This window comes from Phaenicophaeus curvirostris, chromosome 16 (genome assembly GCF_032191515.1).
Source record: "Phaenicophaeus curvirostris isolate KB17595 chromosome 16, BPBGC_Pcur_1.0, whole genome shotgun sequence".
In the NCBI taxonomy this organism is placed as follows: Eukaryota; Metazoa; Chordata; class Aves; order Cuculiformes; family Cuculidae; genus Phaenicophaeus; species Phaenicophaeus curvirostris.
The window spans coordinates 209415-236740 of NC_091407.1; the positions used below are offsets into that span (position 1 = coordinate 209415).

A 27326-nucleotide genomic window follows, 5' to 3' on the forward strand; every position below is an offset into this window, starting at 1 on the left:
AGTCACTGGGACCAACTGCCCTTCCCGTAAGTGTTTGATCTTGGACAACATAAGCCTGCAAAGCTGAGAAGTGTATATAGCTCATAAGAACATAAAGCCACTTTAGCTAGGGTCACTTCACAGTTTTTTGAAACCTTTTGGGAAGATACATCAGTAACACAACTGGCTGAACAATACACTTGTCCAAAACTGCTAATTTTAACAGCTTAAGAACAAGGAGTGGTTTATGTCTATTTCCACCCACATCAACTTAATTGAAGATGTAGAGCTACAGAATGAGTTTGCACAAGTCAAAGGAAGTACTTCAATATTAAAAAACAAGACAAAAAGACTGCTTTAAGAATGAAGATTTCAAAACAGATCTTTAATCTTTAAAAATATTCATAGGCAAATTCAAAGTTCATATTAATGACAAATGAAAAATGAAAAACTCAAACCGCTGTAGAATGCAAGGAGACAAAACTCTTCAAAAAATTAACTTCTGCTTCAGTCAAAAAAACATACATTAACACATGGCAATCCTGTTTATGCAGAACAACCTTCCAGTCCATATACACTCGCAGATCTACATACGTGCATTATATCACACTAGGACTTAATTACAGTGTCAGGTCACTTCTCAAAATAACCCTTTTTAAGGGATAACCCTAAATTTACGAATTAGCAACAGACTTCAAGAGGAGAGCATTAAAGAAGGTATTGATCTGAATAACACATTTTGAATGGTAATCACCGCATTCTCCAAAAGACAAAAAAACCCTCAAGTCTTTGCCTCCGAAGGAATTTTAGAACAAACTCTACTGTAACGGTATTTGACAGTCACACATCTACACGTAAAGCAGACTGAAAACACTTAAGTACCTTCAGTTTCAAGCCTATCCAGGAAGGGCTTTCCTTTGGCAAACTCAACTTGAGGAACACATTGCTGGTGTGAAATGCCAAGCTAAAAAAAAGTCACTGTAGCTGTTCAGAAGACACTGATTTTAAGTCAGGCTTGAAAATAACCAGAATGCTCAAGACAAGAGGAAGAAGTTTGATTTGATCAGAAGTAGAGTGACAGGACCGTAGAAGTTTTACGTGGTTAAATTGGGAATATCTTATTTTATTAAATAGGAAATTACTTTTGGGTAACAAAGCCCATCCTCAGATTTGGAATCAGCTGATTTAACTTACCTTAAGGCTTTTTTGTACGATTAAGTTAACCTAATCCACCACTTTCTCTGCTGCATACATAAAGAAAAGCAAAGCTTATTTCAAGTGTTTATTTTTAGAAGCTAAACAGCTCAAAAGTTCCAAAGCCAGTCACTGCACTTGTGTGTCCAGCCGCCTTACTTCTTTAACAACCAGATCAATGTTTATAATTGGGTTAAAGTACAAGGCCCAGTAAAACAAACAATTGCAGAAAAACTGAGGAATAAAAGGCCAAAAAATGGCAACAAAAAGACCCTGGGTTGAGACTTTCCAGAAATGCTTCCACATTCTGTGAGGAACAGTCCTGTGAAAATAGAAAAGGAGAAACTTAGAGGAACTTTGTATTGTTTTTATCCAGCCCAAGAAAAGCTAGTATGTGCTGCACCCTCAAATTATTTAGCCCTTACTCAGGTATCTGTAAAACATCATTGTGTACTCCAGAAAAGCTTTCTTAAAACACAGTAATAGTAGTTTTTGTACAAGGAAGCATTAAGTCAATTTATGGAGCACGTTAGAGTGGTGAGATTCCAGGTTTGTCATGGGCAATGCCCCTGGCCCCATGAGCCCACTCTGCCCCTAGCGTGCGCCCAGCACACCCGCAACCCCAGCACATCTCCTGCGCCAGGTCCCACAACTATCCTTGCAAAAGCATAGATGTAATGGAGCAACACTCATATGCTGAAATTAAGCTTAAAGGAGTAACCTAACACAGCAACTTTGATCACCTATCAGAAAGAATACCAGTGTAACTAAACTTATTTATGACCCTGAGGATTCTTCCTTGAATGACCATATTGCAAGCATCTCGTGATAAAACTCTGATGTATTTAGTTCTCAGCTAAGAGCTAATAACCAGCTGCCATAAAGGTCAGCCCTCAAAGTAAAAGTTAATATGCACCCAATGGTTAAGAACATGACTGCATATGCCACATCTGATTAGTAAAGCCAGCTGTAAGAAAACCTTTCAAGTATTCACAGAAATAAAGATGTTGGAAAGTCAGTCCTAGTATATGTGCAGATTTGTATTCACAATAACCTCAGAGCTGTGATCAGACACTGTCATTTCAGTGAGCAACTGTGAAATCCTAAGACTATCACTCTCCATTTATAAGGCCGTGTACTTCCTACCCTTTTCAATGAGCTCAGTTAAGACTTACTTCAGTTCTCGTCTTGACCAGAGCCTCCAAAACGAGAATACTTCCAGAACAGAGAGCAGCATTGCATTTACAATTATAAATCTTGATGTCCAGTAGTGCACGTCCAGCCAATCCCAAGCAAATTCAGCTATCAACTGGTATGGCAAAAAGAAATACTTCACAATGAATTCTCTCCATTGTTTCCAAGAAGGATCTTTAAGGTCCTGTAAATTAGGATAAACACACTGTTAATCAATTTCCTATTAAACAGACACAATACTGGCATATTCCCACTAGTCTCATTGAAAATTTTTTTTTTTCATATACTGAAAGCAGTAACTTATCTTTATTCTAATTTCTGGTAGCTAATAATGTAATATAACCCAATAATTTTCAATAGACTAAAATAAAACATCACAGAGAGATGTTACAATGCCATTTGTTAAAACGCAGGTATTTTGTGTGCACACCCTTTCTATAGTCATACGAGCATCAAAAAAAATCAGTTTCACAGATATAAAGTCTTAAAAGCCTTAAATCACTCTTAAAGGTCACGGTCACAACACTGGTCATCACATAAAATAAAAATCAAGAAATATAAAAAAAAAAAAGTCCCACAAAGAAAGTTAAAGTTGTACAGAGATGAAATTGTGGCACTGAGATGAAATTGTTGTTTTGTGGCACTGGGACCCAGCAAAAATGATCCCCAGCTCTCCTAGGGCAAAGGAAGGGGCAAGGACCCTCCCTTATTGCCCCCCAGGTCAGTCAGCGCTTCTGCTGCCAGGGAGGGCAGGACCTTCGCTGTGTTTGGCAGGACACGACGCAGGAAAAGCCTTTCAGAGAGAGACAAAAGGAGCGGAGAGGGTTGGGGAGCTCCAGTGCTGAGCCAAGGCCCAAGGGAGGGAGAGAAAAAAGAAACAAGGAGCTTTCAGTGCTGAGAGAGATCCCTGCTGGGGGAGGGTGGATGGAGCTAAACTGTGGACTAGGGGAAGTCTCGACAAAGCCTGCTGGAGCTTGTCCAGCCCTGTTGGTAAACGGATGCTGCTGAGTTCACTTGGGGAGAAGACAGAACTGTTTGATAGAAGGTTTTTTTTGATAAATCCATTTTTCTTGTAAAAGAAAGCAAATATCTGAGGAGTCACATGGCCGTGTTTCTTTCTTCGGCTCAGGAAAGAATATTCCATTATTCAGGCATAGGAATGGTTGGACTCGATGATCCGGTGGGTCTCTTCCAACCTGGTTATTCTATGATTCTATGAAATAATGAATAATTATATCATGGGGTTTTATGCCGCTAGTCTTAAAATGCTTATCACTAAAGCAAGTTGCATATTTAATGTTTTGAACACTTACTACAAGTTTTGGGACAACATCTTCATACTTGTCTTCCAGCGTAGGGCAAATCGTGTGGATGAAAGGTAGGAAAGCTTCTATGTAATCAAACAAATAGAGGTATAACATACTGAGCCTTGGGGAACTCTTCAGTGCATACAGAAGAAAGAGTGATTTTCCTGGATTTACTGCCTGAAAGGTATCAAATTATCAAGTTGCATGAAAAAATGAAATGAAAGGGTCATGCCAGTTCTTCGATTTTTCTGTCAATCATTTTTCAAATACAACAGTTCATCAAACTGAGCAGTTTTTGCAGGGTAATTCTACCACCTCAACACTCCTCCTGGCTTTAAGAGAATCTTCTTTTAAATACATTATTTTAAAAATACTTAATATACATGACAGATTTTATGTAAGATTTACCTTATATTCCCAAAGGTTCTGTGGTGGTTTAACACCTAAAGTTTTCACACATTCCAGTTCTGCCACAATAGCTTTTCTATGGTTACTGTTCTCTATACTGTAAGGCTCTTTGATGAAATCCTCCTCTGTCAGTGTCAGAAGGAGTCTACAAGAACAGGAGAATTCAGAAGGTAAACAGTGCCTCTTCACCAACAAGATATGACTTGTTAATTAATTAGCAGTAACATACTGAAACAATAAGCTACTTATAGAGGGTATTGCCTTTTGGATTACATTCCTATCAACCATGTCTCAAAGCCTGGGTTTCATATATCCTCCTTTTCAAGTTCTCTTACCTGCCTTCAGCATGCAAATTTATCAGCTTGTTCACTATTACTGGACACAGTTCTTCAGTACTTCACAGATCCAGTCAGGTCTCCCGATATCAAACCCATGCGTATAGCATGTGTATTTTCACAAAACAATAAAAGCTGGGAGGGGTGGATAATAATAGAATTTTTCTTTCAGTATAATTTCAGTCTGCATTGTCAGTATTTTAAGAACTTCTTAGAAAATCCAGTTAGTCTGCTTAGTACCTACTACTGAAGTTCTCAACTACAAGTGTTAAAATTTCCTCCGAGTTTTATTCTGATACATCAACAGAATATTCCCACAATCTATAGAATGAAGTACAGTCATTTCATAGCATACCATCCCTAGCCAAAACTATGCAGTATTCCAATCAAATGAGAGTTTTTCTTGACAATTAGGCCTCTCACCTTCCATTCACTTTCTCCAGTAAAAATCTTTCTTTATAATGTGAAGCCCATGGGCCCAGCTGCTCTAACCAAAGTATCACTTCCTCAGCAGTCCACTTCGCAACAGGCTTGTGGACAAGATGATCTTCTTCAAATTCTCTGCTACTCCAGTGATATCCAAGTAGAATGACCTATAAGTACATGAAAAAAAAATAAAAAGAGGGAAAAAAGGAAAAAGAGATCCTTTACCTGCAAAACAAATATATTAATGACACAAATAAACACACATTAAGGGGCTTGACATGTAGAACTTTCCCTTCTATGGACCCTAGAATATCCCGGTTATAAGAACGCATCTTGAAGTTTTACCCCATTTATCCAGGTTCCACATGTAATATATCAGAATTGTAGTTCCTGACAGACAGCTCTGAATGCTCCCTCATTTATTCCACTCAGCTGATCATCTTTTTTACATGCATGTAACTTAATTATATTAGATTGCATGCTTAATGAAGTAAATATGGAAAACCAACCAGATGAAACTTACTGCTACACAAGTTAAAGCTGTCAGAACGCCTGAGAAAAACCCTCCTCCTCGAGGATTAATTCTTCCTGTGTTCGGAATTGTAGGGATCTGGTCATTCCCATATTTTTGGAAGGTTGCTAAGCTGCGTACTACATCACTGTTTTGTTGAATATCTTCTTTTCTTTGTTCAATGGCATCAGAAAATAGCTTTTCAATAATATCCCTAATGAGAAAAATATTTGTCATTGTTCTACAACCACTGAGGCTTAACATTCAGAATAGGGCCTATTTTTCATATTTTTGTTTTCCAGCCTGTACCAAAGACTGTCATCTTTGAAAGCAAGAAAGCATTCATTATTAGCATTTAGTAGAGTTAAAATTAAATAAATAACTTCCAAACATCATGTTTGGTTTTCCTTAGCTTCTGAAGATAGGGAAAATCGAAATATCACATTAAAAATAAAAATCCTTATTTCTTGTATAAAACTAGAATTGCGTGTGCTACTGGCAAGTGGTGATTATCCAAAAATGCTAAGCAAAAGACAATGTAGCCTACCATCAATCCTACCATCTATTTATTAACCTAAGATAAAGTATTATTAACACAGCAAACTGATATTTCTAGCTTTGTTCTGCAATAAAATCACATTTCTACCTATAAATAATTCCTCTTATAGAAATAATTACAATTATCAACGATCATTCTAACTTCAAATTATTAGGAAATAACCAGCTGTACTAAAAGATGCAAGTGTCTCAATACTAAAAAGGACCCCTCCTCTCCAACCCCCAAAAATTCAGAACGGAAGAAAAAAATCAAAACGCAAACCAAAGCAAACCAACATATCCCTTAGTTCCACACACAAAAATGTATGTAAACAGCTCAGTACAAGTGCAGAACATGAAAGATTTCAGGATTTAAACATACTTGCAACAGTTCAGATTACCAATAAGCTATGAAAAACTGCAGCAAACTCAAGAAACCAGACATCTAGTGTTGGTGAGTTTAGAAATCCCCAAGTGGCACGGTATACTCACCTGAGGAGGATGTTGACTTTGGGGAATCCCTCCCATTTTTTTCTGCATTCAGGGCACTCATTCTTTTTGGATGATACCCACCACAAGGCTAGGCAATGTCTACAGAAACTATGCCCACAGTTCAGGGTGGTGGGATTGACCAGAATGTCGTAACAGCAGTGGCAAAGGAACTCACTAACGGATAGGTGCTGCCCCATCTCAGGAGTAGCATGCGTTTCAACTTCTGCCCTCTCCTTTTCGCCCTGTAAAGTCTCATCTTCTTCCATTTTCTTTTACACCTTATGCAAACGGAAAGCTCTCCTAGGTCTTCAAACCAGGTAAGGCATTATTTCTGCAAAGCAACAACACAAACCTTATTAAGAAAAAAGTTACTATAGAAGTTCATAGTTGCAAGCAGTATAATTTATAATTGTAATTCTTTTGTTACTCTGATGGCTTTAAACTTTTCAACTGAATTAGCTCTCCCCAAAAAGAAACATGACCATGTACTTTTTCAACAACATACTATATCAAACTATCTCCCTGTATTTTCTTTTCCCGTGTTACATAGGAAAATGAAACAAAAACCCTCATTATGATTCTGATGACTTTTGACAATATCTTTAACCAGGGTTTTAGTAAAAGACACGAATTAAAATATCATTAGAAAATACCATCAGAAAATACAACACCAGTATAATGTAATGATCTGTTTTATACCACCACCATTCTTTCCATGCACAGGGAATAAACCATTACTAACAAAGGCCAGTGCTGGACATTGCCGGGCAATGTTAAAAAAACAAAAAAAATCAATCCACAAAATCATATGCTTCAGAATTACAAGGGATTGATCTGGATTGATCTGCTTGCCATCTCAGTGAACGGCTGAACTCTGTATTAACTTCACTGGTAATTACTATTTGCTAGTATTTCAGAAAATGTACAAATGAGAACAGTTTAAAATTGTTCTAAGCTTACCAGAAACATAAACCTATTTGCTTGGTGTTCCTACTATATTCTCTTAGATGGCTGTATCTAGTTTCTTTTGAAAAACCCTGATCCGAGTCACTCACTGTATGTTAGAACCCATCAAAAGCTATACAATCTCTTCCTCAGGCACTACCAACACAAAACACAATCTACCATGTGGCTCCTGCTTACTACTAAGTTACAATCTTCCCAACCAGATAAAGCACAGCAGTAAGCATACAAGTTGGTAAAGAATAAAAATAAAAAAAAAAAACAACAAATCCAAACAGGACAGAAATACAAACCAACAGCGCAACTAGTGTCCTCAGCCTGCTTACAAATGTGCCGGTTCCCAGCAAAGCAAAGACTTGGGTTTCTAAAAGACAAACCTGAAACATCATTTATAAGTGAAGAATTGAGACCAAGGCTTTGCATTTAAGCACATTTTTCTGTTTGCCCTGGAAGAGAGAGACAATGGGATTTCTGCAGGTGCAAAAATCTGTCACCACTCTTCTGTCTGGACCAGAGGCCAAACAAAAGGGAGTGATTTCTAAAGCACTGTCCAGATGTACTTTTTCACTGAGCAACACCGAAATTTTGTCAAAGACTTTGTTCCTGTTCCGGTTGGATACAAGCTGTGCCTCTGGTTCAAACCACACTAGTTACCAAACCCAAATAATTAACTTAGTAATTATTCCACCCTGTTTTGATACAGAAAATAACAGACTTGTGCCCAGTTGTGGAAAGTAGCCTATTTGTTCTAGTTTATAGAACAAGCCAATCTCTTCTAGTGTCATTTAAAAAATAAGAAGTCAGAAGAACTCTAATTACAGACTACATATTCGTAAGTACAGTTGCTTTAATATACACATGGAAAAGAACCAATTAGGCAAGCACGTCATTAGAAAACTAATTAAGGAAAACTACACAATAATGGGGATTAAAACCTAAATAAATATGAGATGTCTACATTATTTATAACACATAATAGCATTTCCTTTTTGTGGCAATAGATTGCATATATGAAGACAGTAAAAAGACTCTTCCCAAAGAGCAATGAGGCACGTGGGCTGTCAACGGCACCATCAAAAATCAGATATTTTCAGAAAACCAAAGGAAGTTAAGGTACTCCCATCTATTTGAGCTCTAGCTGAGTACTCTGGGACAGCAGTAATGATAGCGGCAAATGCAAACAGAAGTCATCTAATAATTAAAAACAGCAAAACAAAACCAACACAAGATCCAAGGGACTTAACTAGACATAAGACCTTCAAAGAAAAAAGATGTCTATCATCAAAGGGTGGTTCTGACTACTACCAACTAGATAGAATTTGACTGAGATGGATAATTGTCCTAATTCAGCCCAGTACTCTACTGTTATCATAAACATTTGCATCCTGTATGCAGGGCACATTTCCAAGGTGATGGCACCAGAAAGAAGCAGAGCCTACAATATCATATCCAAGGCATCATATTAATTTGTAGTGTAGTGTAGATCACTGCACCACATAAATAGTTTTGGGCTATTATCACCAGTTTCTAAAACATCCATCAAGCACTTCAAAGTGCAATAAGACCTAACCAGAAACTTCAGGAGCATTTGTCAAATAGAGGAATAAGATGAAAACTTTAGGCTTCAGTCAATTCACTAGGAGCACATACAGAATAAATTGCTTTAAAGAAAAAGCACAAGCTAACCTTCAAGAATCTTGAAAAGCTCTTTCTGCTCAGGACCTCATAACTGTTATCTTCTATTCTAAGCAGAAATTACCTCCCAATTCATGGAGAATTTCCCAATTGTTTTCATTCTGCTGGAATTCTAAAAAAGATTCTTCACCTGCTGTGTGAACTATAAACATGCAAACAGTACCCTGAACTCTGCACGCTGTCCCTGCCCCAAGCTTCTCCAACACCTCATCTCCTGGGCAGCCACCTTCGTGTACTGCAGAGCTGCTGAGCGCTGTTTGTGGTTATTCTACAATGATACATGGTTGTCCTACATGATCATAGAATCACTAGGTTGGAAAAGACCTTGGAGATCAGCAAGCCCAACCATACCTGCCCACTACTAAACGATATCCTTAAGCACTTCACCTACCCATCTTTTAAACACCTCCAGGGATTGGGACTCAGCCATTTCCCTAAGCAACCCATACCACTGACCGATAACCCTTCCAGTAAAGAAATTTTTGCTACTGTCTAATCCAAACCTCCCCTCGCACAGTTTGAGGCCATTCCCTCTCGTCCCATCACCTGTCATGGGAAAAAGAGGCCACCATCCACCTCTCTATAACCACCTTTCAGACAGTCGTAGACACTAATAAGGTCCCCCCTCAACCTCCTTTCTCCAGGCTAACCAACCCCAGGTCACCCAGCCGCTTCTCGCAAGCCTCGTTCCCCGGCTTGGCCGCTCTCCTCAAAGGAGAGAGACCCAAAGCTGCGCCCAGGAGTCGAGTGTAAGAACAGAATCCCTACCTTATTCCTGCTGGCCACGCTGCTTCCAACCCAGCCCAGGGCACTAGCGACCGCCGTGGCCAGCCAGGAGCACGCAGGGTGCCAGTTTTATCATTTAAACGATAAAAAAACGACGCCTCTTCCGTGACGCCTCAGGCCTACCAGCTCCTCAGGGCCTTTTCCTGCGGGGCGACCGCAGCTCCTCTTTACCGCTCTCCTGCTCTTCTTGGCGCTCCCCATCCCTCGCATTTCCACTCCCCAGAGAGCGTTTTCCGGCGCCTCAGGCGTTTGAAGCAACCCCCCGAGAAGCTCCGCCGGCGTCGCCGGACACTCCCATCACGTCCCGCTCCGGGCAGAAATGGCGGCGGCGCGGCGCAGTCACGTGGACGGTCACATGTGGGGCGCGTTCACGTGCTGTAATCACGTGCGGTTCGGCGGTCACGTGTGCGGTCACGTGCTGTTTCGGCGATCACGTGCGTTGCGGCGGTCACGTGGGCGGTCACGTGCGTTGCGGCGGTTAGGCGGCTTCCGGAAGCGCTGGGAGGCGGCGGGTGGGGCCGGGGCGGCGCGGGATGGAGGTGATCAGGAGCAGTGAGTGACCGTGTCGGCTCCGCCTGCCCCGGGTTCCTGGCTCACCTTCCCCGGGTTGGCGGTGGCGGGAGCCGCGTTCCTCTTTATCTTAAGCGGGGAAGTGCGGCGGGTGGGCCTCTGCCAGTGGCCCGGGGCGGAGGGTGGGCCGCGGCATCAGCTCCCGCAGCGCAGTTCCCTTCATCCCAGTCAAATCAGTCACAGCATACCCGACACCGGCCTCCGCCGAGCAGTGACATCGGTTCCGACCCCGGTCACCCCACCCGGTCTCCCCCTCAACCCCCCCAGACACCGGCGTCCCCTAGCCATCCTGACCCCAGCCCCACCGCCGGCTCCGACCTCGCCCTAGGGAGGCAGTGCTCGGTAGTCTCAGGTGTGTTTTATCTCTTTTACCTGCAGATTTTAAAGATAACCTAAACAAAGTTTACGAAGCCGTTGAGGAGTCAGACTTCCTGGCCATCGATGGGGAGTTTTCGGGTACGGTGACACCCGTGTTAGGGTTGTGGAGTGTTGGTAAAACCTGTGCGGGGTCCCCCGTGCCAGGCGTGCGTATGGAACCTGTCTTGTTGCTGGCTTTGGAAAGCTGCGGCTGCCGCAGAACGATTAAACCGTTTTTGTATGTGTAATAGGCAGGGGTTTGTCAAATAAAGATATGTGTCATGCTGCTTCTGCTCCCTCCCCACGGTAATCTTTTGATGTGTTAATTGGTTCGCAGCCGCAGCTCAGGAAAAAAAAACGAAGTGAAAGCAAGAGATTAGGATAAAGAGGGGAAGTTCTGTTAGCGTTTGGGCAGGGGAAGACAGCAATTAGAACTTTAGCGTTTGTAAAACTCAGAGAGCCTGTGCACTGGAGAGATGCCTTAATTAGTGCTTTAGCTTTGGGATGTGGAGTTCACTCAAACATGAAACATAAACCGTCGTGATTAGGTTTCATTAGATGCGATGCTTGTGGAAGTACAATTTTTCAGTGTTGTTTAAGGTCACTAAGTAATTCAGTGAGTCTATGGACAGCACTCTTACTATTTTTAATTTGACTTGGATCCTGCATTGTGTTGTAAAGGCCCATCAACATTATGTTACTGGTAGCCCTTTTCACTGAATAGGAATCTGAGCAGCAGAGCTGTTGTGGCAGAACTCTGTTGCTGAAATGATACCGTTGAAGTGAGTGGCTAATTTGTGCAGTTTTGTGCAGTAGAAGAACTTTTGTCAAGTGAAATACTCTTAGTATGAACTTTTCAGTGAAAATGTTTTTCTCTAATTACAAATTGTTGCATTTCTTTTCTGTGGCTAAGTAGAACTAAAAAAAGTCTACTTTTTCAGGGATCAGCGATGGGCCTTCTGTTAGTGCATTAACCAATGGCTTTGACACTCCAGAAGAAAGATATCAGAAACTTAAAAAGGTAAAGTGTTTAGCTTGACTAAAATGGAAAAGCTCGTAAAAGATTAGAACGCCTTAGTTAGGCCTGTAGACTATGTAGGAAATATGTCAGAGGTCTGTGAAATAGGGTTACACAGTGCAGATGGCTACTGCTGCTTTTGATGTCTCTGCTAACACAAGAATTGGGGGGTGTTGCATTAAACTTGCAGAAGTCACGATCAGAACAGTCAGCCAGCCGTGATTCCTCACACAAGAGCTAGTAGATGTGTAGAGCTTGTTAAAAAATGTTGTGAGGGTTAAAATTTATTGGTTCAAAGGGGGACCGAGTAAGAGAAATTCAGTGACAGAGTAACTACAGCAGTATTAGGGTCGTTCCTAAACTACCTCCCCCTGCCAGCATGTGGTGTCTCTAGCAAAAGTTAAATGCCATCTGCTGTTACCGCTTCTGCCTCTCTGCAGCACGCAAGGAGAAAATGGGGCTGGAGGATGTGGAAATAGTTTTCGAAAATAGCCATATCTCTACAGGAGACCATGTATGGTATGTGAGGGTCAAAACTGATGGTTTGGGGTTTTTTTCCTCCCATCAGAGAAAGGGATCAGAAAAGAGGAAAGCTGAGTATCTCAGCATGTTGTGTTTCCTGAAGTGTCCGAGGGGTCAATAAACAGTTTACTAATATTCTGTTAAGAGACATTGTAGGATGAAGGAATTGTTGTTTAGTGTTCCTCCTGGGAAACGGAGACAACCTGGGGAGGAGGCTGTAGCTAAAATTTCCCACCAAACCCAAAAAAGCAAAAAGAAAACATCAAACACTAAAGGAGACAATAGAAATAGAGACCAGTCTCTGAAGAGCAACCAGGAAGCTAAAGGATGCCATGTGCTGTTCATCTGGCTGAATACGAGCCTTTGAGAACTTCAGGGTAGCTGACAATTCAGGCTCTGCAAGCAATAGTCTTTCTTGCTCTTTGTATGAGGTCTGGTGTATCAGAAGGTAGCCCCATTTTTTTTTGTTGTCACCTTCTTAAAACTTAAACTTTGCCACTTAAAAAATTGTCTTGATTATTGATACTTTTGATCCTTATACTCAAAGATAAAAGGACTAATTTTGTATACTGTTGCCACCTGTTATTTTTCCCTTATGACAGGATTGAATCCTGTCTGTTGTTTGTATTTAAAATGAGTGCTTGGTCCTCATGAGTGAGTCGTTCAGTGAGACCACAGTGCTTGTTTATTGTCTTACACACTTGCAGTGGTGTTAAAAACCTTTCCAATGTTGATCCAATAATTGTGAAATACTAGAGGATACAATGGTAAAATGCCTAGTGACTATGCTAGTATCGTGTTATCCAGTTAGCCATGTGGATTAGAAAAATATTAACTGTATTATTACATGTATTTGTGAGGGACACTGGCTGCATATAGCTTTCAGTCTTCTCTCACACTGTGGAGAATGTAAATGAGCACTGAGGAGGAGACTGAGGGTTGGTTTGGATGCAGCATCTCTTGTGTGTGAGCAACAGTTGGAGAGAGATGGGGCTTCCCTCAGTTCTTCTCTGTGCACAGAATCGAAATGCATACTGCAAATCAGCTTTGGTGAATAATAAAATGATTAAATGGGGATGAACAGTAGTTAAAGAACTCTGGTGCGTTTACTTCAAAATTACCAACAGAATAAACGGTGGTTAAGAAGATTCAGATTTGGTTAATCTTGAAATGGAAGGAAATCCTGTTTCTGGTGGATGCACTCAAATTGTCTTCAAATGTGTACGATTTTTATTCTCATGCAACATTTCTCTTTCCTTTCCAGCATTCCATGGATTTTTTGCTCTTTCAGTTTGGCCTTTGCACTTTTAAATATGATCACACAGAAGAAAAGTATGTTATTCTCTTATTCCTTATTTTCGTAATTGAGGAATTTCTGAAGTAATATTGGTAAGCTGTATTGACATGCCACTCCTCTTTTTCACAGGTATATAACGAAGTCATTTAATTTCTATATTTTTCCAAAACCCTTTAACAGAAGTTCTCCAGATGTCAAGTTTGTCTGTCAGGTTAGTAGAAAAATAAGTTTGATTTTGTTTGGTGAGGGTATACCTGCAGTAAACTTCTGAAAATTTTCTAGGAGTTTTAGAGGGAGAAGTGGTTGGTTCTTTGGCTTAAAAGGCAGAAAAACATGTGTTTCTGGGGTTTGGTTTCCATATGGAAGAAATAAGCATCAGTTAAGAGCAATCCCTGAAAATTAAATTTAAAGGAATATCTTTAACCTCAGTTTTTAAATCTTGTAATGTGTTGCGTTGTGTGGTTTCTGGGACTGGAGATAATGTGCCAAACCTGGCAGGGTGATTCTGCTTTTTTTTTTTTCCCCATTCTTTTGTCTGACTTCCTGTTCCCTTGTTTTTCTGTTTGATCATTTATTCCTATCTGCTTATCTCATTTTCACTGCTTCCCAGGCTATTGCCAGTGTTTCTGGTCTCAGAATTTTTCTCTTGAATCACATTTTGCTTTCTTCAGTTTTGTCTCTCTACATAGGTCATTCTTTTCGTCTTTATCCCTTTAGTGTATTTATTGTTCTTGTACTTCACGGGAGCTGAAGATAAATAACAAAAGTAGCGTAGCCTAAACTCTCTGTGGTGTGTTTAGGGTCGCAAACTTGATTACTTTTGCCTTTGGACTATTGTATAATTTCTTAAAATTGTAAAAATAACTGAATTAGGCTCGTTCTGGCACAGATGCTCTTGCCAGTTGTAAAGCTATTTTCTTCTGTTGTAGAGTTCAAGTATAGACTTTTTGGCAAACCAAGGATTTGATTTTAATAAAGTTTTTCGCAATGGTGAGTTGGTTTGGTTTCTTTCTCTTTCTTTCAATGTCTGCAAAATTTAGGATGGTGTCTTTCATATTTATCTGCAAGAAGAAAAAGCAGCCATTCATGATGCTCTCTTAGAACATAATGAAGGCCTTAGAACTATTCCTATCTGCTCTACAGTTGTGCAATTTACTACCTTTCCAAAAATTCATTGCATAGATTCAACGGAGTAGAATTCCTATATAGATAAGTGCTTGGTTACTTTGTGTGATGGCTGAACATAGACAGACTAACAAGTTATGTAGCTGTGTAATGGATCAGTTGTAACCTTTTAAAGGGATATCAGTGCACTGTAATAGGTGCTGTGGCAGTCTGTTATAAGAGTGATGCAGATAGCAAGGAAGAGGAGTACTAATTATTTGTGGGATTATGGTTATTACCTGCAGTCCGAAGGCTCGTGTATTGTATGCATGAGGCAAATAACTCTTAAGAGTCAACGGTAGCAGTTAATCTGGCATATGCTAGAAGGAAGCCTGTATAGACACAAAGAATGGGCTCTAGAACAGGTGACTGAAAGGGAGGGGTATGTTTTGAATCTTCAGGGAAATAACCCTGGCAAATGCTTGGCTAGTAATAAGTCTTTACTAAATCATACATCCCTAATTTCTTTCCAATTATGATGAGCTATTAAATTTTTTTATAATTTTTTTTTAGGAATTCCATATTTAAATCAGGAAGAAGAAAGGCAGCTAAGGGAACAGTATGATGAAAAACGTTCTCAAGCCAATGGTGCAGGATCTCTGTCATACAATTCTCCTAATGCCACAAAATGTCCTGTAACAGTTCCTGAAGATCAGAAAAAATTCATTGAGAGAGTAGTGTAAGTAAAATTGTTTAATATACTCTGATGCTGAAACTACAACATAAACATTAGGTATATGTTTGGGCATGTTCATTTGTTGAAGCTGCTTTTATTAGTTCACTAGCGGTAAAATAGTTCTTTTTGTTATGAAGTGTTGTCTTGTCTTTTGGGGAGAGCTGTAAACAATGTAAAAAAATAGTAAATATAGAAGCAAATCATCTGTTTCTTCCAGGGAACAGATAGAAGACTTACTGAAGAATGAAGATAAAGAAAGTTTGGAACTGGAGCCATGTACAGGGTCAGTTTCTGAAATTACGTGCCTTGCAAAAAAATTATGTATTTTGGCCATATAGAATTAAGGGAGTGACAAGGAAGAAAAGTATCTTTACTTCGGTTAACTGCAGCAAAATCTATTTGACTCTTCTCTGGAGGTTGAGAAGGTGTGGTAATTTATATTGATGTTGTACTCTGCTTTATGAGAGATAAGTTCTGCTTATAGGGGCAACTTTGCATATGTGAGCCTCCATTTGCTGTTGCTGAAGGGCTCCATAAGCCCTGGATATGCGTTTTAAAAGAAATTTCTCAACTCTATTGAGCTATCAGTTATTCGTATTGGCACTGTGTATAGCTTTTAATGGGTCTCCTTCCCCAGGTCGCATCACTCTGTCTATACAGTAATCATGACTACAGAATATTTGCTTATAAGAAGATATGGGGGTAACTGTACAAAACGGTGTAAATGCCTTTACAGCTTGGCAACCGAACATCAGAATTCAGTAAAACCCTTTGTTATTGTTTAACCCCGGTTGGCAACTAAGCACCAGAGAGCTGCTTGCTCATTGCACATGCCCAGCCCCCCTGACGCCAGTGGGATGAGAGGGAGAAATAAAGGGTTAAAGTGAGAAGACTCATGGGTTGAGATAAGAACAGGTTAATGATTGAAATGAAATAAAATAATAATACATCTTTACAAATTGTAATGAAAAGGAAAATAAGAGAGAGAAATAAACCCAAAGAAAAACAAGTATTGTAAATAAAAAACCAGCTATTAACCACCCACCAACTGATGCTCAGCCAGTCCCCAAACTGCCCCCGGACAGCTTCCTGCAGTTTATATGCTGAGTGTGACATCATATGGTGTGGAGTATCCCTTTAGGCAGTTTGGGTCAGCTGTCCGGGCTGTGCCCCGCCCCCCCAAATTCTTGTGCACCTCCCTTCTTGGTGGCAGGGCATGAGAAGCTGGTAAGTCCTTGACTTACTGTAAGCTCAGCCCAGCAGCAATTGAAACACCAGTGTGCTATGGATGTCATTCTTGAACTAAATAGAAAACGCAGCCCTATACCAGCTACTAAGAAGAAAATGAACTCTGTCCCAGTTGAAACCAGGAGACCCTTCCAAGCCTATACAGTCTGGTAGCAGTGACTTATGCTTTAAAAATTGTTCTGCAAATGAGTGCAGAGCTTATTTTAACTGAATGTTAACACTTTGAAACAGTTTTGTAAGAGGAGTACTAGTAACACAATTGTCTTTTGATTTTAGATTTCAGAGGAAATTAATTTATCAGACCTTGAGCTGGAAGTAAGTTACTGGTAATTCTGCCTTACTGTATATTTTTTAGTATTTCTGATAAGAAATCTGGGTAAGATCTGATTTACTTAATCTTGGGAGTGATTCATTTAAGCTTTTTTTTTTTTTTTAAGAGAAGATTTCTATAATGTTCTGGAGATATAGTGCATTAAACTGGTTTGTGATGACTAGTTTAAATATTTTCAAGTTTAGTATTTTATCATTCCTATCTAGAATCTCTGGACAGAATTATGTAACAAATGCAACTTGACAGATTTTTAGTGAACAGAAAATGCGTGTGCTTTTACAGATTGTAGGTTTTTCAACTACTAGTTCTGTAATAGGTGCTGGTATGTTTATAGTTTTCTGTTAGATGCTAAGTGTCAGCAATTCTGATTACATAGAAGTCCTAATTCAGTTATTTTATGGCTGCAAGTGAGTAAGAGCTTTATCACTAGTGTTTTGGATTTCTTGAAAGCAGAGATTCTAGATTGTGATGAAATATCTAGGTGATGTTTTTTTAATATTGCTAAAACAAGAAGTTATAAGTTGCACAGCAGTAGGATGGGAAATTGAATAAGAAGATACCTTTTAGTGCTAGTTATTGTTAGGTAACTGAAGGAGGCCACTTTAACTAGCCTATTGCTTCAAATTTTCCCTTATTTTAAATGAAAAAGAAGCATTTAATAATTCTTTTGCCCTTAGGACTTAATAAACCGTGAAATTGCTGAATCAGTGTTATGATTTCAGTGTGCTAAATGCTTTTTTTTTTTTGGATGTAGGTATCCAAAAGGTATCCATGTTGAAACTCTGGAGTCAGAAAAGGTAACTAGGCATGTTACTGCCTGTAATATTTGTTCCATTTAAATAAAACTCTATTTCTCGCTTTTACCAACTTAAAAATGCAAAGCATTTTAAGTGGAATACATGTAAACGTTAAATGTGACCGACATATGAAGTGTAAGCATGTGTCTGTGTGGCTTAATTATCTTGTTTTAAGGATACTAACAAGTATTTTAAGATGTAGTGGATCTGACGTTCGGTGTTGGTGTAAAGTAGATCTTGATCTTAGAGGAAAAATAGTGGCATCACATGCTGTATCCTCACTTCTCAGCACAAATTTCTGCTTCAAAAGGTATTTGAAATCCACTGTTTACAAAGAAACGCTGATAAATCTTCCTCAGAAGTAAAAAGCAGATTTAGTAAAAGTTAGATTTGGTGGGTAAATCTATTCCAGCTTTCTAAAATAGGCCTTTGGGAGTAGGTGATGCTTACAGTAGAAACAGTCATGTTGCCAAGTAGCTGCTGCTGAGGTAGAACATATTTTTCTTTACAATGTATATTTGCAGAAACTTGCAGTGGTCTTAAGTATGAACTTCTCAGAGTTGTTCCTCAAACTATACATTTTTTATTTAGAAGGAGAGATATATTGTTATTAGTAAGGTAAATGAAGAAGAGCGAAGAAGAAGAGAACAGCAGAAACAAGCAAAAGAACAGGTAAATAAGTTCAATTTCAGTCGTTTATGTGAAGGGGGGTGGAGGAGAATCTATGTCTGCAAACAGCTGTGCAAAATAGGATTTGCTGGTATTTCCCTTTTGTTTGGCTGTGGCTGTTGTCCGAAATTGATCCTCCAAATTCCACCAGATAACTTAGGCTTTGCAATAGAGCAAGGAGACCTGTAAGACACTCCGCAAAATTTTAAAGAATGAGTAATTGCAGAATACTGAACCAATATTCTGGAGCTTGTATGCAACTACTCTGTCAGAGAAGCACAGACTAGTAATAGGAGACATCAGCTAATTACATTTGTTAGTGATGTATAATGATAGTCATTGCAAAAAGTCTTACAGAAATTCTTAATAGCTTTTTATGGGTTTTGGGTTTAGCCTGTCCTTGGAGTAGTACTCTGTTAAAAGCTTGCTTGCTCTTAGTTGTCACAGTTAAAATTCCTGTACAATTAATGTCATCTGACTCTTCTTGGTAGAAACTTGCTGCCCTGGCTGCTGCAGTTACAAGTTGACTGGAAGGTCATGCCTGGTATATTGGGCATTCTCATCATTGTTTATGGGATTTGTTATTTTTGCATACTGAGTCACACTGGTGTGTCTGCCAGCTCTTAGGTATGGTTTGGGCAATATTTATGTTTATGTTTCACTAATGTCAGAATCTTTGCTTACAGGAAGAGTTGAATGATGCAGTAGGATTTTCCAGAGTCATTCATGCTATTGCCAATTCTGTAAGTTAACATAATATTTAACCTTTGCTTGTAAGAAAATGAAAATTCTTTCTTTGAATTAATAATTTCTTGTTGTTACATTTTGGAAGTTGATGTTACATATTAATGTTGCTTCATCTTTTACAATAGTTGAGTATGGTAGGTTAAGCTTTTAAACTAATGACATTACAGACTCATTGTCTGTAAGTGTCAACAATACCAATTTCTTAGGGCTTTTAAGAAGATTCTCTTCGGCAACTAAGCTTTGAGGGCTTTTCTTCTCTGTCCTGAAAAGATTGCTAGTGCTTAATCAGACAAGGTCATCTGGTTCTCTTCTACTTAAGCAGTAAAAATAAGCTGTAGTTTCGCTTCTGTCCCTTTCAGCCCAGTTATTTTCCTGCTGTATTGGGAAAAAAAAAAACCAACCACATATGCATATTGTTTTCTTTAGCAAATGAGGGACACAGAGGAACAGAGAAGTTTGTTAGGTTAAATGTATCAAAGCTATTATTTAAAAGAATTATTGTACTTTTTCAAGAAGGAACTTGCTTGTATGGTGTCTGGCATGAAAGATTCTGCGCTGTGAGAAGCCAGATCATTCCCCTAATAACTACAACAGTAAGGAATATTTTGTGAGTTAACATTCAAGTTGTAAATCGAAAGAAATCACTTCAGTCTTAAACAGATTATTACATTTGGAAGTCAAGTTGTAAGTATCTGTTCTAGTGCATCTTCTTGCCATTGCAAGCTGCTACTGAAGTCTGTGGTAGGTGGTTGGAGTTGAGGAAAAAGGAGTAGCTGCTCTGGGAGAATGGAGGAGTCTATGGAGCAGGCAGAGGGCAAATGGGGTAGTTTGATTTGTATTTGTTCCCAGCCCTCAGCTACCATCCAGGATAGGTGCTTTTCATGTCTTGCTTTTTCCATGGCCATGACTGGAAGTGTAACTAACGTTTAATGTGCTTTTCACAGGGCAAGCTTGTTATTGGGCACAATATGCTACTGGATGTTATGCATACCATACACCAGTTTTATTGTCCCCTACCTGATGTAAGTAATGTTCTGAGGGTTCAGATGGTGAAATAGATGCCTTAATGTATTTATCTTCAGTCTTGTCTCCAAACTTTCTGTGAATGGATGCATATGACAGTCTAATAAAGAACAAAAGAAAATTTTAAAAGGTATTTTAGAAAGAACACTTATCATTTTGGGGCTACTGCCTTATTTTCTTAAATCTTCATGTAGAAAACTTAGTTGGAGTAAATACTTCTCAAATACATTTTTAAAATGTTCAAATTAAACATTAGAATTTAATTGTGGTTTCTGCTCCTATCTGTTAGTCTTTCAGAAGCTGCCTCATGATGGCAGGTAGATCTGGCTGACTTAAGATACTGGTTTGGACCTTCAACATTATTGGGTGGCATGAAGTGGAAATAGATGTTTTCATGTAATATAGTACAATTAATAGAATGATGAGAAATCTTGTAGCAGGGTAATATTCTTTGGGGTGAAGTAAGCAGTGTGTTGGCACTGAGGGCATTGTCTGAAGGTACCTCAGGTCTCATGGGGAGATGGCCTGCATGATGGTTATTTTTAGTTGCAATTCTCAAGGGCTTGTGGGTGTTGTGGGAAAGACTTGATTATGGGATGGAGGAAAGAAGTTTGAGACCTGTTTGGACAGTGTTGGAACATAAACAGTTGTCAGCTGTTCCTGTCCTTTTGATGCCTGGAAGATCTAAACCTGTAGGCAGTCAACTGTCCACCTGCGGTGACTGCTTACATTCCACTGACATATTTAAGTAGACCTGTTAACACAGCTGGAATTAGAGGTAGTCTACATTATATAATAGGGAAAGGTATTGGAGGAGATAGAACATTTCTCTTGTGAGTCATGGACAAATCAGAAAAAATTAGTCTGTAATTCTGCGTAATTGCTGGTGATATTTATGGTTATGCTGATAAATACATCTCTTGCAAGGTAAGACTTCAGTCACTGTATCTCAGTTTTAGAAGCTGATTGGATAATTGTACCTACTACTATATGTCATCCTAAGACTGATAAGCAGTTAACTTCTCCTCTGGTTTAATGTTAAATTAGGACCTAAGTGAGTTCAAGGAAGTAACATCATGTGTCTTTCCCCGGTAAGTTCTTAGTTCAGACTTTCGGCTGTTTTAGTATTGTTTTACCAAGCTGATATTGTTTGTCTTTGTCTTCCAGTAACCTAGCTGTTACTGGAAATAAAACTGTGAACAAATTGGATAAGTATAGTTTTTAAATATTCTGTAGCTCTTTTTTTTTTCCAGAAGAGCAGTAGTGTTGTTCTGATTCTTGGCAAATGCTTTGCTACCTCTTTGTTTCTACATGATGTTGGGTGTTTTGAATCTGCACTCTGTTTGGGACAAGATTGATTTGCGACTTATTGTTTCATAGAATCACCAGGTTGGAAAAGACTCACCAGATCATCGAGTCCAACTATTCCTATCAAACACTAAACCATGCCCCTCAGCACCTCGTCCACCCATCCCTTAAACACCTCCAGGGAAAGTGACTCAAGCACCTCCCTGGGCAGCCTCTGCCAGTGCCCAATGACCCTTTCCGTGAAAATTTCTTTTCCTAATGTCCAGCCTGAACCTCCCCTGGCAGGGCTTGAGGCCATTCCCTCTCATCCTGTCCCCTGTCACTTGGGAGAAGAGCCCAGGTCCCTTCTCTCCACAACCTCCTTTCAGGTAGCTGTAGAGAGCAATAACGTTCCGTTCCTCATAAGGCCTGTTCTCCAGCCCCCTCACCAGCTTCGTTGCTCTTCTCTGGACTCGCTCCAGAGCCTCAACATCCTTCTTGTGGTGAGGGGCCCAGTACTGAACACAGGATTCAAGGAGAAGTCTCACCAGTGCCAAGTACAGAGGGAGAAGAACCTCCCTGGACCTGCTGGTCACGCCGTTTCTGATCCAGGCCAAGATGCCATTGGCCTTCTTGGCCACCTGGGCCACTGCTGGCTCATGTTCTGTCGCTGTCAACCAACACGCCCAGGTCTTTCTTCTCCAGGCAGCTTTACAGCCAGACTTCTCCTAGTCTGTAGCACTGCACAGGGTTGTTGTGCCCCAAGTGCAGGACCCGGCATTTGGCCTTGTTAAACCTCATGCCATTGGACTCTGCCCAGCGGTCCAGCCTGTTCAGATCCCTTTGGAGCCTCCCTACCCTCCATCAGATCCACACTTCCACCCAGCTTAGTATTGTCCACAAACTTGCTAAGGGTGCAATCTCTTCCTGTTGCTTAGTTGCTATCTTTCTCGGGCTGAACAAAGCCAAGGAGTGTTTTGGCTGCTCTGAGATCTCAGAGTAATATTTCAGCGAAGTGAAACTGCTGTTTCCCAGCTAATAAACCAAGACATTTTTGAGTACTTGGCAAAATGGACATTCTTCCATTTCAACTTATTTATCTCTTACTTTGTTTCTAGGCTATTGGATACTAAACTGATGGCAAGTACACAACCTTTTAAGGTAAATTAATATAATATTGTAGAATTACTTGAAGATGCAGGTTTGCATTAATTGTGTATTGAAACAAATTATTTTTGCTTTAGAGAAAAATGTCTAACTAGCTTTTCTGTGATGGTCCTTTTTGTAAAAGAATAGTTTTTCTTAACCCATTATCTAAAATTACCACAGTTTTAGAATACAAATTTTTATTTTTGTACAAGTGACTTTTGTGTTTGCAGATTTAAGGTAACTTAGAAGCTTCTAATTCCAAAATATGTGCAATTTTTCCTCCTTAAAATGTGATTAGTGGACTTTTTTGTCTTGTAAATAAGCACAAGACTGCCTGTCTCCTGAGGAGAAAATAAAAAGTGTTACTCATGTACAAATAGGATCTGGAACCTGCTTTTATACTCAAAGTTTTAGAATATTGTGAACGCTGACTTAGTCTGAAAAAAGGTGCTTGAACATCATCATTAAGTTCTGTTGTGGCCTGCTGTTGAGTGGCTAGTCAGCAGGAGAGAAAAATTACAGATTTCTCTTAAAACTTCTTGCAGCCTGAGTTTAAATCTTCGAAAGAAGTATTGAGATAAGTCATCATACTCTCTTGCTTTCCTGTGTGCCTTCAGAATAAATTAATTACACCTGCTGATGAATCAGCATCTGTCTTTCTGTGTGTGTCCCTGACTTTAGAGCATTGCATAACAGAAAAATCTCATTAAAATGCACTTAGATATATTTTTCAGGTTATTCTTGCGTACTACTGTAGTAGGAATAGAGGCTTTTGTGTTCTGAGAACTAATCCTGCACCAGTGTTACGTTTTGTACAGTTATGTTGGTATTTGTAATTTTTACAGTAGATGCGTGGGTTTTAGGCTGTTATCAGATTGTGCTTTGGGATGCCAATGCAACGTGTCAGTTGAGTGTGTTTGTTTTGCTGTGTTCTTGCTAACTTTTTAGACAACAGACTTGTTGATAACTGCTCTTGATTTAGAGCCAAAGGAAATTTGATTCTCAGAAAGAATATCAGAAAGGTTGTGTGAGATTTTTTTGTTTTCTCTTGTTATTGATCCTGCATGGTTTTTCCACTGTCCTGATTGACAAAGTGTATTTGATAAAGAACTTCAAGAAGTCTGGTTTGAAGAAACTAATAATCTGTGTATCTTTTTGTGACATTTTAGAGATTCAGCATATATAGATTCAGTAATGCAAATCAGCTAGGCTGAAGTGTAGGGGCAGCTTTCACTGGCTTTGTATTCCTTTAATTCAGCAGTATTTACACTTATAAAGCTATTCAAGGAAGTCCAGTCAGCAAGCACACTTCAATACTCACCTTGAATGCCTTCAGCCATTATGGTCAATATTTAGGATATTTTGTCTCGCTGTTCATGCTACCTTTGCCCCTGCCACATGTACCATGCATGGAACCAGATTCAAATAGAAATATTATTTTGGCATAATTCACGATCAAGAATTCCAAAAAGCAGTAATAAAAGCTTGTGACTCGTAGATACTCTGTTGTAGGTGAGCCAAGTTAACTTTTTAAAACTTAGGTGGACAGACTTATCAGGTGTATTAATTTGAAATGAGGCTGTGTATAAATCCCTATAGAACTTAAGGTGGCAGCAATAAATACTGCATTTATGCTGTTTGATTTCAGTTTCCAGAGAAAATGTGCATTGGCGTCAATGGTGTCTTTTCTTGCAGGAGATCATTAATAATACATCCCTTGCAGAACTGGAAAAGCGTTTAAAAGAGGTTCCATTCAGCCCTCCTAAAGCTGGTAAGGATACGTCATATTCTGAAATATTTTCCTTTTTCAGAGAAAAGAAAGTGATTTTATTTTTGTTCTTGGTCTGAAATGTCAAGTCCTCTATTAATACTTAATGTTTTTATGAAAGGGACTTTAAATGTGGGCAATATATATAGTAGGGTTGTATTTAGAAGTATTAGTGGAAGTCAGAAGGAATCCTTCCACTTCAATTTGGATAGTAGAGTAATGGATGTATTCAGCGAACAGCAGTTTCATCATTTTCTAATGATGGTGTTTTGTTTTTTAGCTTGGTTTTTTTTTGATGAGGGACTTGAAATTGTTTTAAAGCTGGTTTATTTGCTTATTAGTGTGCTTCAGCTCAAAGCCAGAGCACTCTAATAGGCCCTTGGACAAACAAAACCAAGAATACTTACACAGTAGTGACTAATTATGTGTGCTCTAGAAATTATTGAAGTTCCTTTAGAGCTTTCTTTGCTCTGAGGTGCACACAAGGATATCTAATCAAAGAGCAAGCTTATCTCAAGGTTCTGGAATTTTTCTTAAGCTGCTGATTTAGAAAAGGGAGGGCAATACTGAACTGTAGAGTGTCTAGGAAGGCGAAGTCTCAATGGTTAATCAAAACCGAGATGAGTGATACCTTTTTTATGTTGCTGGATGTGCAGTTAAGCTGTAGCAACAGGAGAGATAATAAGATGGATAATCTGCAGTTTCTTGGACAGTGAGCAGGAGCTGTTGGTGTCTAAACTGAAGTAGTACCATGCATGTGGAGTGTACAGTAATTACTTGCAGACCCTTTAGTGGCATATACTCTGTACCTTTTCCTGAGGATGCAACATAATTTGGCAGCTGTTGAGTACAATTTTTACTGATATAATATAAAATAAAAATTTTACCATTTCTTTTCTTGAGCACAACATTACCATAACAGTTAACTGATAATATTTAATCAGAGATGATTAATATGGTTCAGAACATCCAGAGCGAAGCATGTTTAAAAATACTAGAATACTTCTGTTAACTGTTCATTTATGTTTTCTTTTGGACATACACCCACTAAAAAGAGAACAAGTTAAGCAGTAAGAAATGTCCTTTTCAGCTCAGCCAGTACAGATTAACATTGTCTGACTCTCAGGCAACTTTATTTTTTAAATAAATATGGAAGAGCTCATCTGAAAAAAAGGCCCAATGATTTGCTGCTCTAGTTTTAAATATAGAATTTGGATTCAAAAATACAGGTGTATATGCTTACATATTTCCATTGTGTAGGTTATGCTAGTATTTCTGTATGACTATTAGAAATCCTGGATACGTTTCATCATTGTTTTAGCATCTTTTGCATTAAATTGAATTAGAGTTAACTTTTCAGTCTGTACCTTAATGTAACAATTATGTTTCTGACTTTTTAAACAGTTAGTTTTGTTCTTCCAGTCCTATTCTCAGTATAGCTTCTAGGCTATGAAAATGAGCCAGCTTTCTAGAGGCTAATTACAGAGATGAAATAACTTTGATCTTGGGAGTGGGAAAAATGTAAATGGTAAAGTAAAAAGTGTGATGTGCACGTTCCTCTATTAGTGAAGCTTGGGCACTTTTTGACACTTTTGTTCTGAGAAGGTTTCCCCTTCCAGAGGTGATTCAGGAGATAATCCTTAAGGTCTTCACAGAACCACCAAGCATGATTGTCAATAAAGTCATCGATTAAGATGTCCTTTAATCACTTAGTTCCATTGTCATCATTTAAATACCTTGAAAAATCTGACTATGGATCTATGAGACGGTTAGCTAACAGGTTAATAGAGTTTTCAATTAGCCTGTGTGTCTGTTCTTTCGAATGCAAGTCTCGGGGGGAGGGAAATGCCATGTGAGGAATCCTGCTGCCTTTGTGTTAGAATTAATACTCATTTTTTATTAGGTAGGTCTGCAGGTTAGGAGCTTCTTAATAGGAAGGTGTTCTGATTCTGGGAGCCTGTTCTTATTTAAAAATGCAATCCAAAACTACATAAATCAGAACGTCAGAATTTTCAGAAATTTTGAAAGTCATATAGACTTACCCATAAGACGTTATGCTCTAATGAAATAGTTGCATGGGTACACAGATGCTTTTAACTTCTGTGTTAATGTGTTTACAAATTATTTTTTCTTATCAGAAAGTGCAGAAGGGTTTCCAAGTTACAATACAGCTTCTGAACAACTTCACGAAGCAGGATACGATGCTTACATTACTGGGCTGTGCTTCATCTCCATGGCTGATTTCCTAGGTATCCATGTAGTCTTTTGCAAATCTCTTTAGTGCTGTTTGTAGCTGCTTATTAGATACTGAATTTCTTCTTCATTCATCAGGTTCATTCCTCAGTCCTCCGAAAAACCATGTGTCTGCTAGATCAAAACTCATTGAACCTTTTTTTAACAAGTAAGTAGTTGTTATATTAAAAGACCTACTAAAACATGAAAATAAAACACTAGCCTTAGACTGTATATATATATCTAGCCTCAGAATCAATGGCTAACTGCGTATTTCTTTACACTTCAGTGTGGTTGGCTTTCTGGTTCATGCTAGTAATGCTGCAGAGAAGCCAGAATTTGTAAAGTAATTGTCCATTCTTTTGAAGAGAATGGTTTACTCTTTGCTAACCTGTAAAAGGACGCTTAGAAGATTACCTGGACTGCTTTAATGGCCTTGTCCATGGTAATGTTGAGAATATGTTTACAATTTAGAAAACTATGAAAGAGTAAGATTTGGGAGCAGTGGAACTGAAGAAAAACTGGTAAAATGTTTTTTATGTTGTAGGGCACTGTCAGAAAATGGTGAAAGTTAAAACTGAGTACGCTAAGCAGTCTGGAAAAAAATAAAATACCCCTACTTGTAGCACCAATCCAAAAAGCAC

At 39.0% G+C, this 27326-nt stretch overlaps 2 protein-coding genes across 2 annotated transcripts in view; one reads left to right on the top strand and one right to left on the bottom strand.

Moving 5' to 3' along the window:
• Positions 1–347: 347 nt before the first annotated feature.
• Positions 348–10143, bottom strand: BFAR (bifunctional apoptosis regulator). The gene is made up of 8 exons (XM_069869825.1): positions 9951–10143; positions 6384–6714; positions 5367–5568; positions 4841–5010; positions 4083–4227; positions 3681–3851; positions 2349–2551; positions 348–1495 (listed from the first exon to the last, which is right to left on the bottom strand). The coding sequence occupies exons 2-8, from the start codon at positions 6647–6649 to the stop codon at positions 1303–1305; spliced, it is 1350 nt and encodes a 449-aa protein (XP_069725926.1). The 5' UTR covers positions 6650–6714; positions 9951–10143; the 3' UTR covers positions 348–1302.
• A 155-nt stretch (positions 10144–10298) lies between these two features.
• Positions 10299–27326, top strand: part of PARN (poly(A)-specific ribonuclease) — a 53152-nt gene continuing 36124 nt past the window's right edge. The window contains exons 1-18 of the mRNA XM_069869728.1: positions 10299–10379; positions 10776–10853; positions 11696–11775; positions 13559–13626; positions 13721–13802; positions 14521–14581; positions 15269–15434; positions 15649–15714; positions 16956–16994; positions 17765–17807; positions 18399–18479; positions 19163–19219; positions 20168–20245; positions 21294–21337; positions 22652–22694; positions 24378–24453; positions 26589–26699; positions 26782–26851. Of these exons, the coding sequence (XP_069725829.1) occupies positions 10361–10379; positions 10776–10853; positions 11696–11775; positions 13559–13626; positions 13721–13802; positions 14521–14581; positions 15269–15434; positions 15649–15714; positions 16956–16994; positions 17765–17807; positions 18399–18479; positions 19163–19219; positions 20168–20245; positions 21294–21337; positions 22652–22694; positions 24378–24453; positions 26589–26699; positions 26782–26851 (1262 nt within the window). The 5' untranslated portion in view covers positions 10299–10360. The remainder of the gene's footprint in view (positions 10380–10775; positions 10854–11695; positions 11776–13558; positions 13627–13720; positions 13803–14520; positions 14582–15268; positions 15435–15648; positions 15715–16955; positions 16995–17764; positions 17808–18398; positions 18480–19162; positions 19220–20167; positions 20246–21293; positions 21338–22651; positions 22695–24377; positions 24454–26588; positions 26700–26781; positions 26852–27326) is intronic.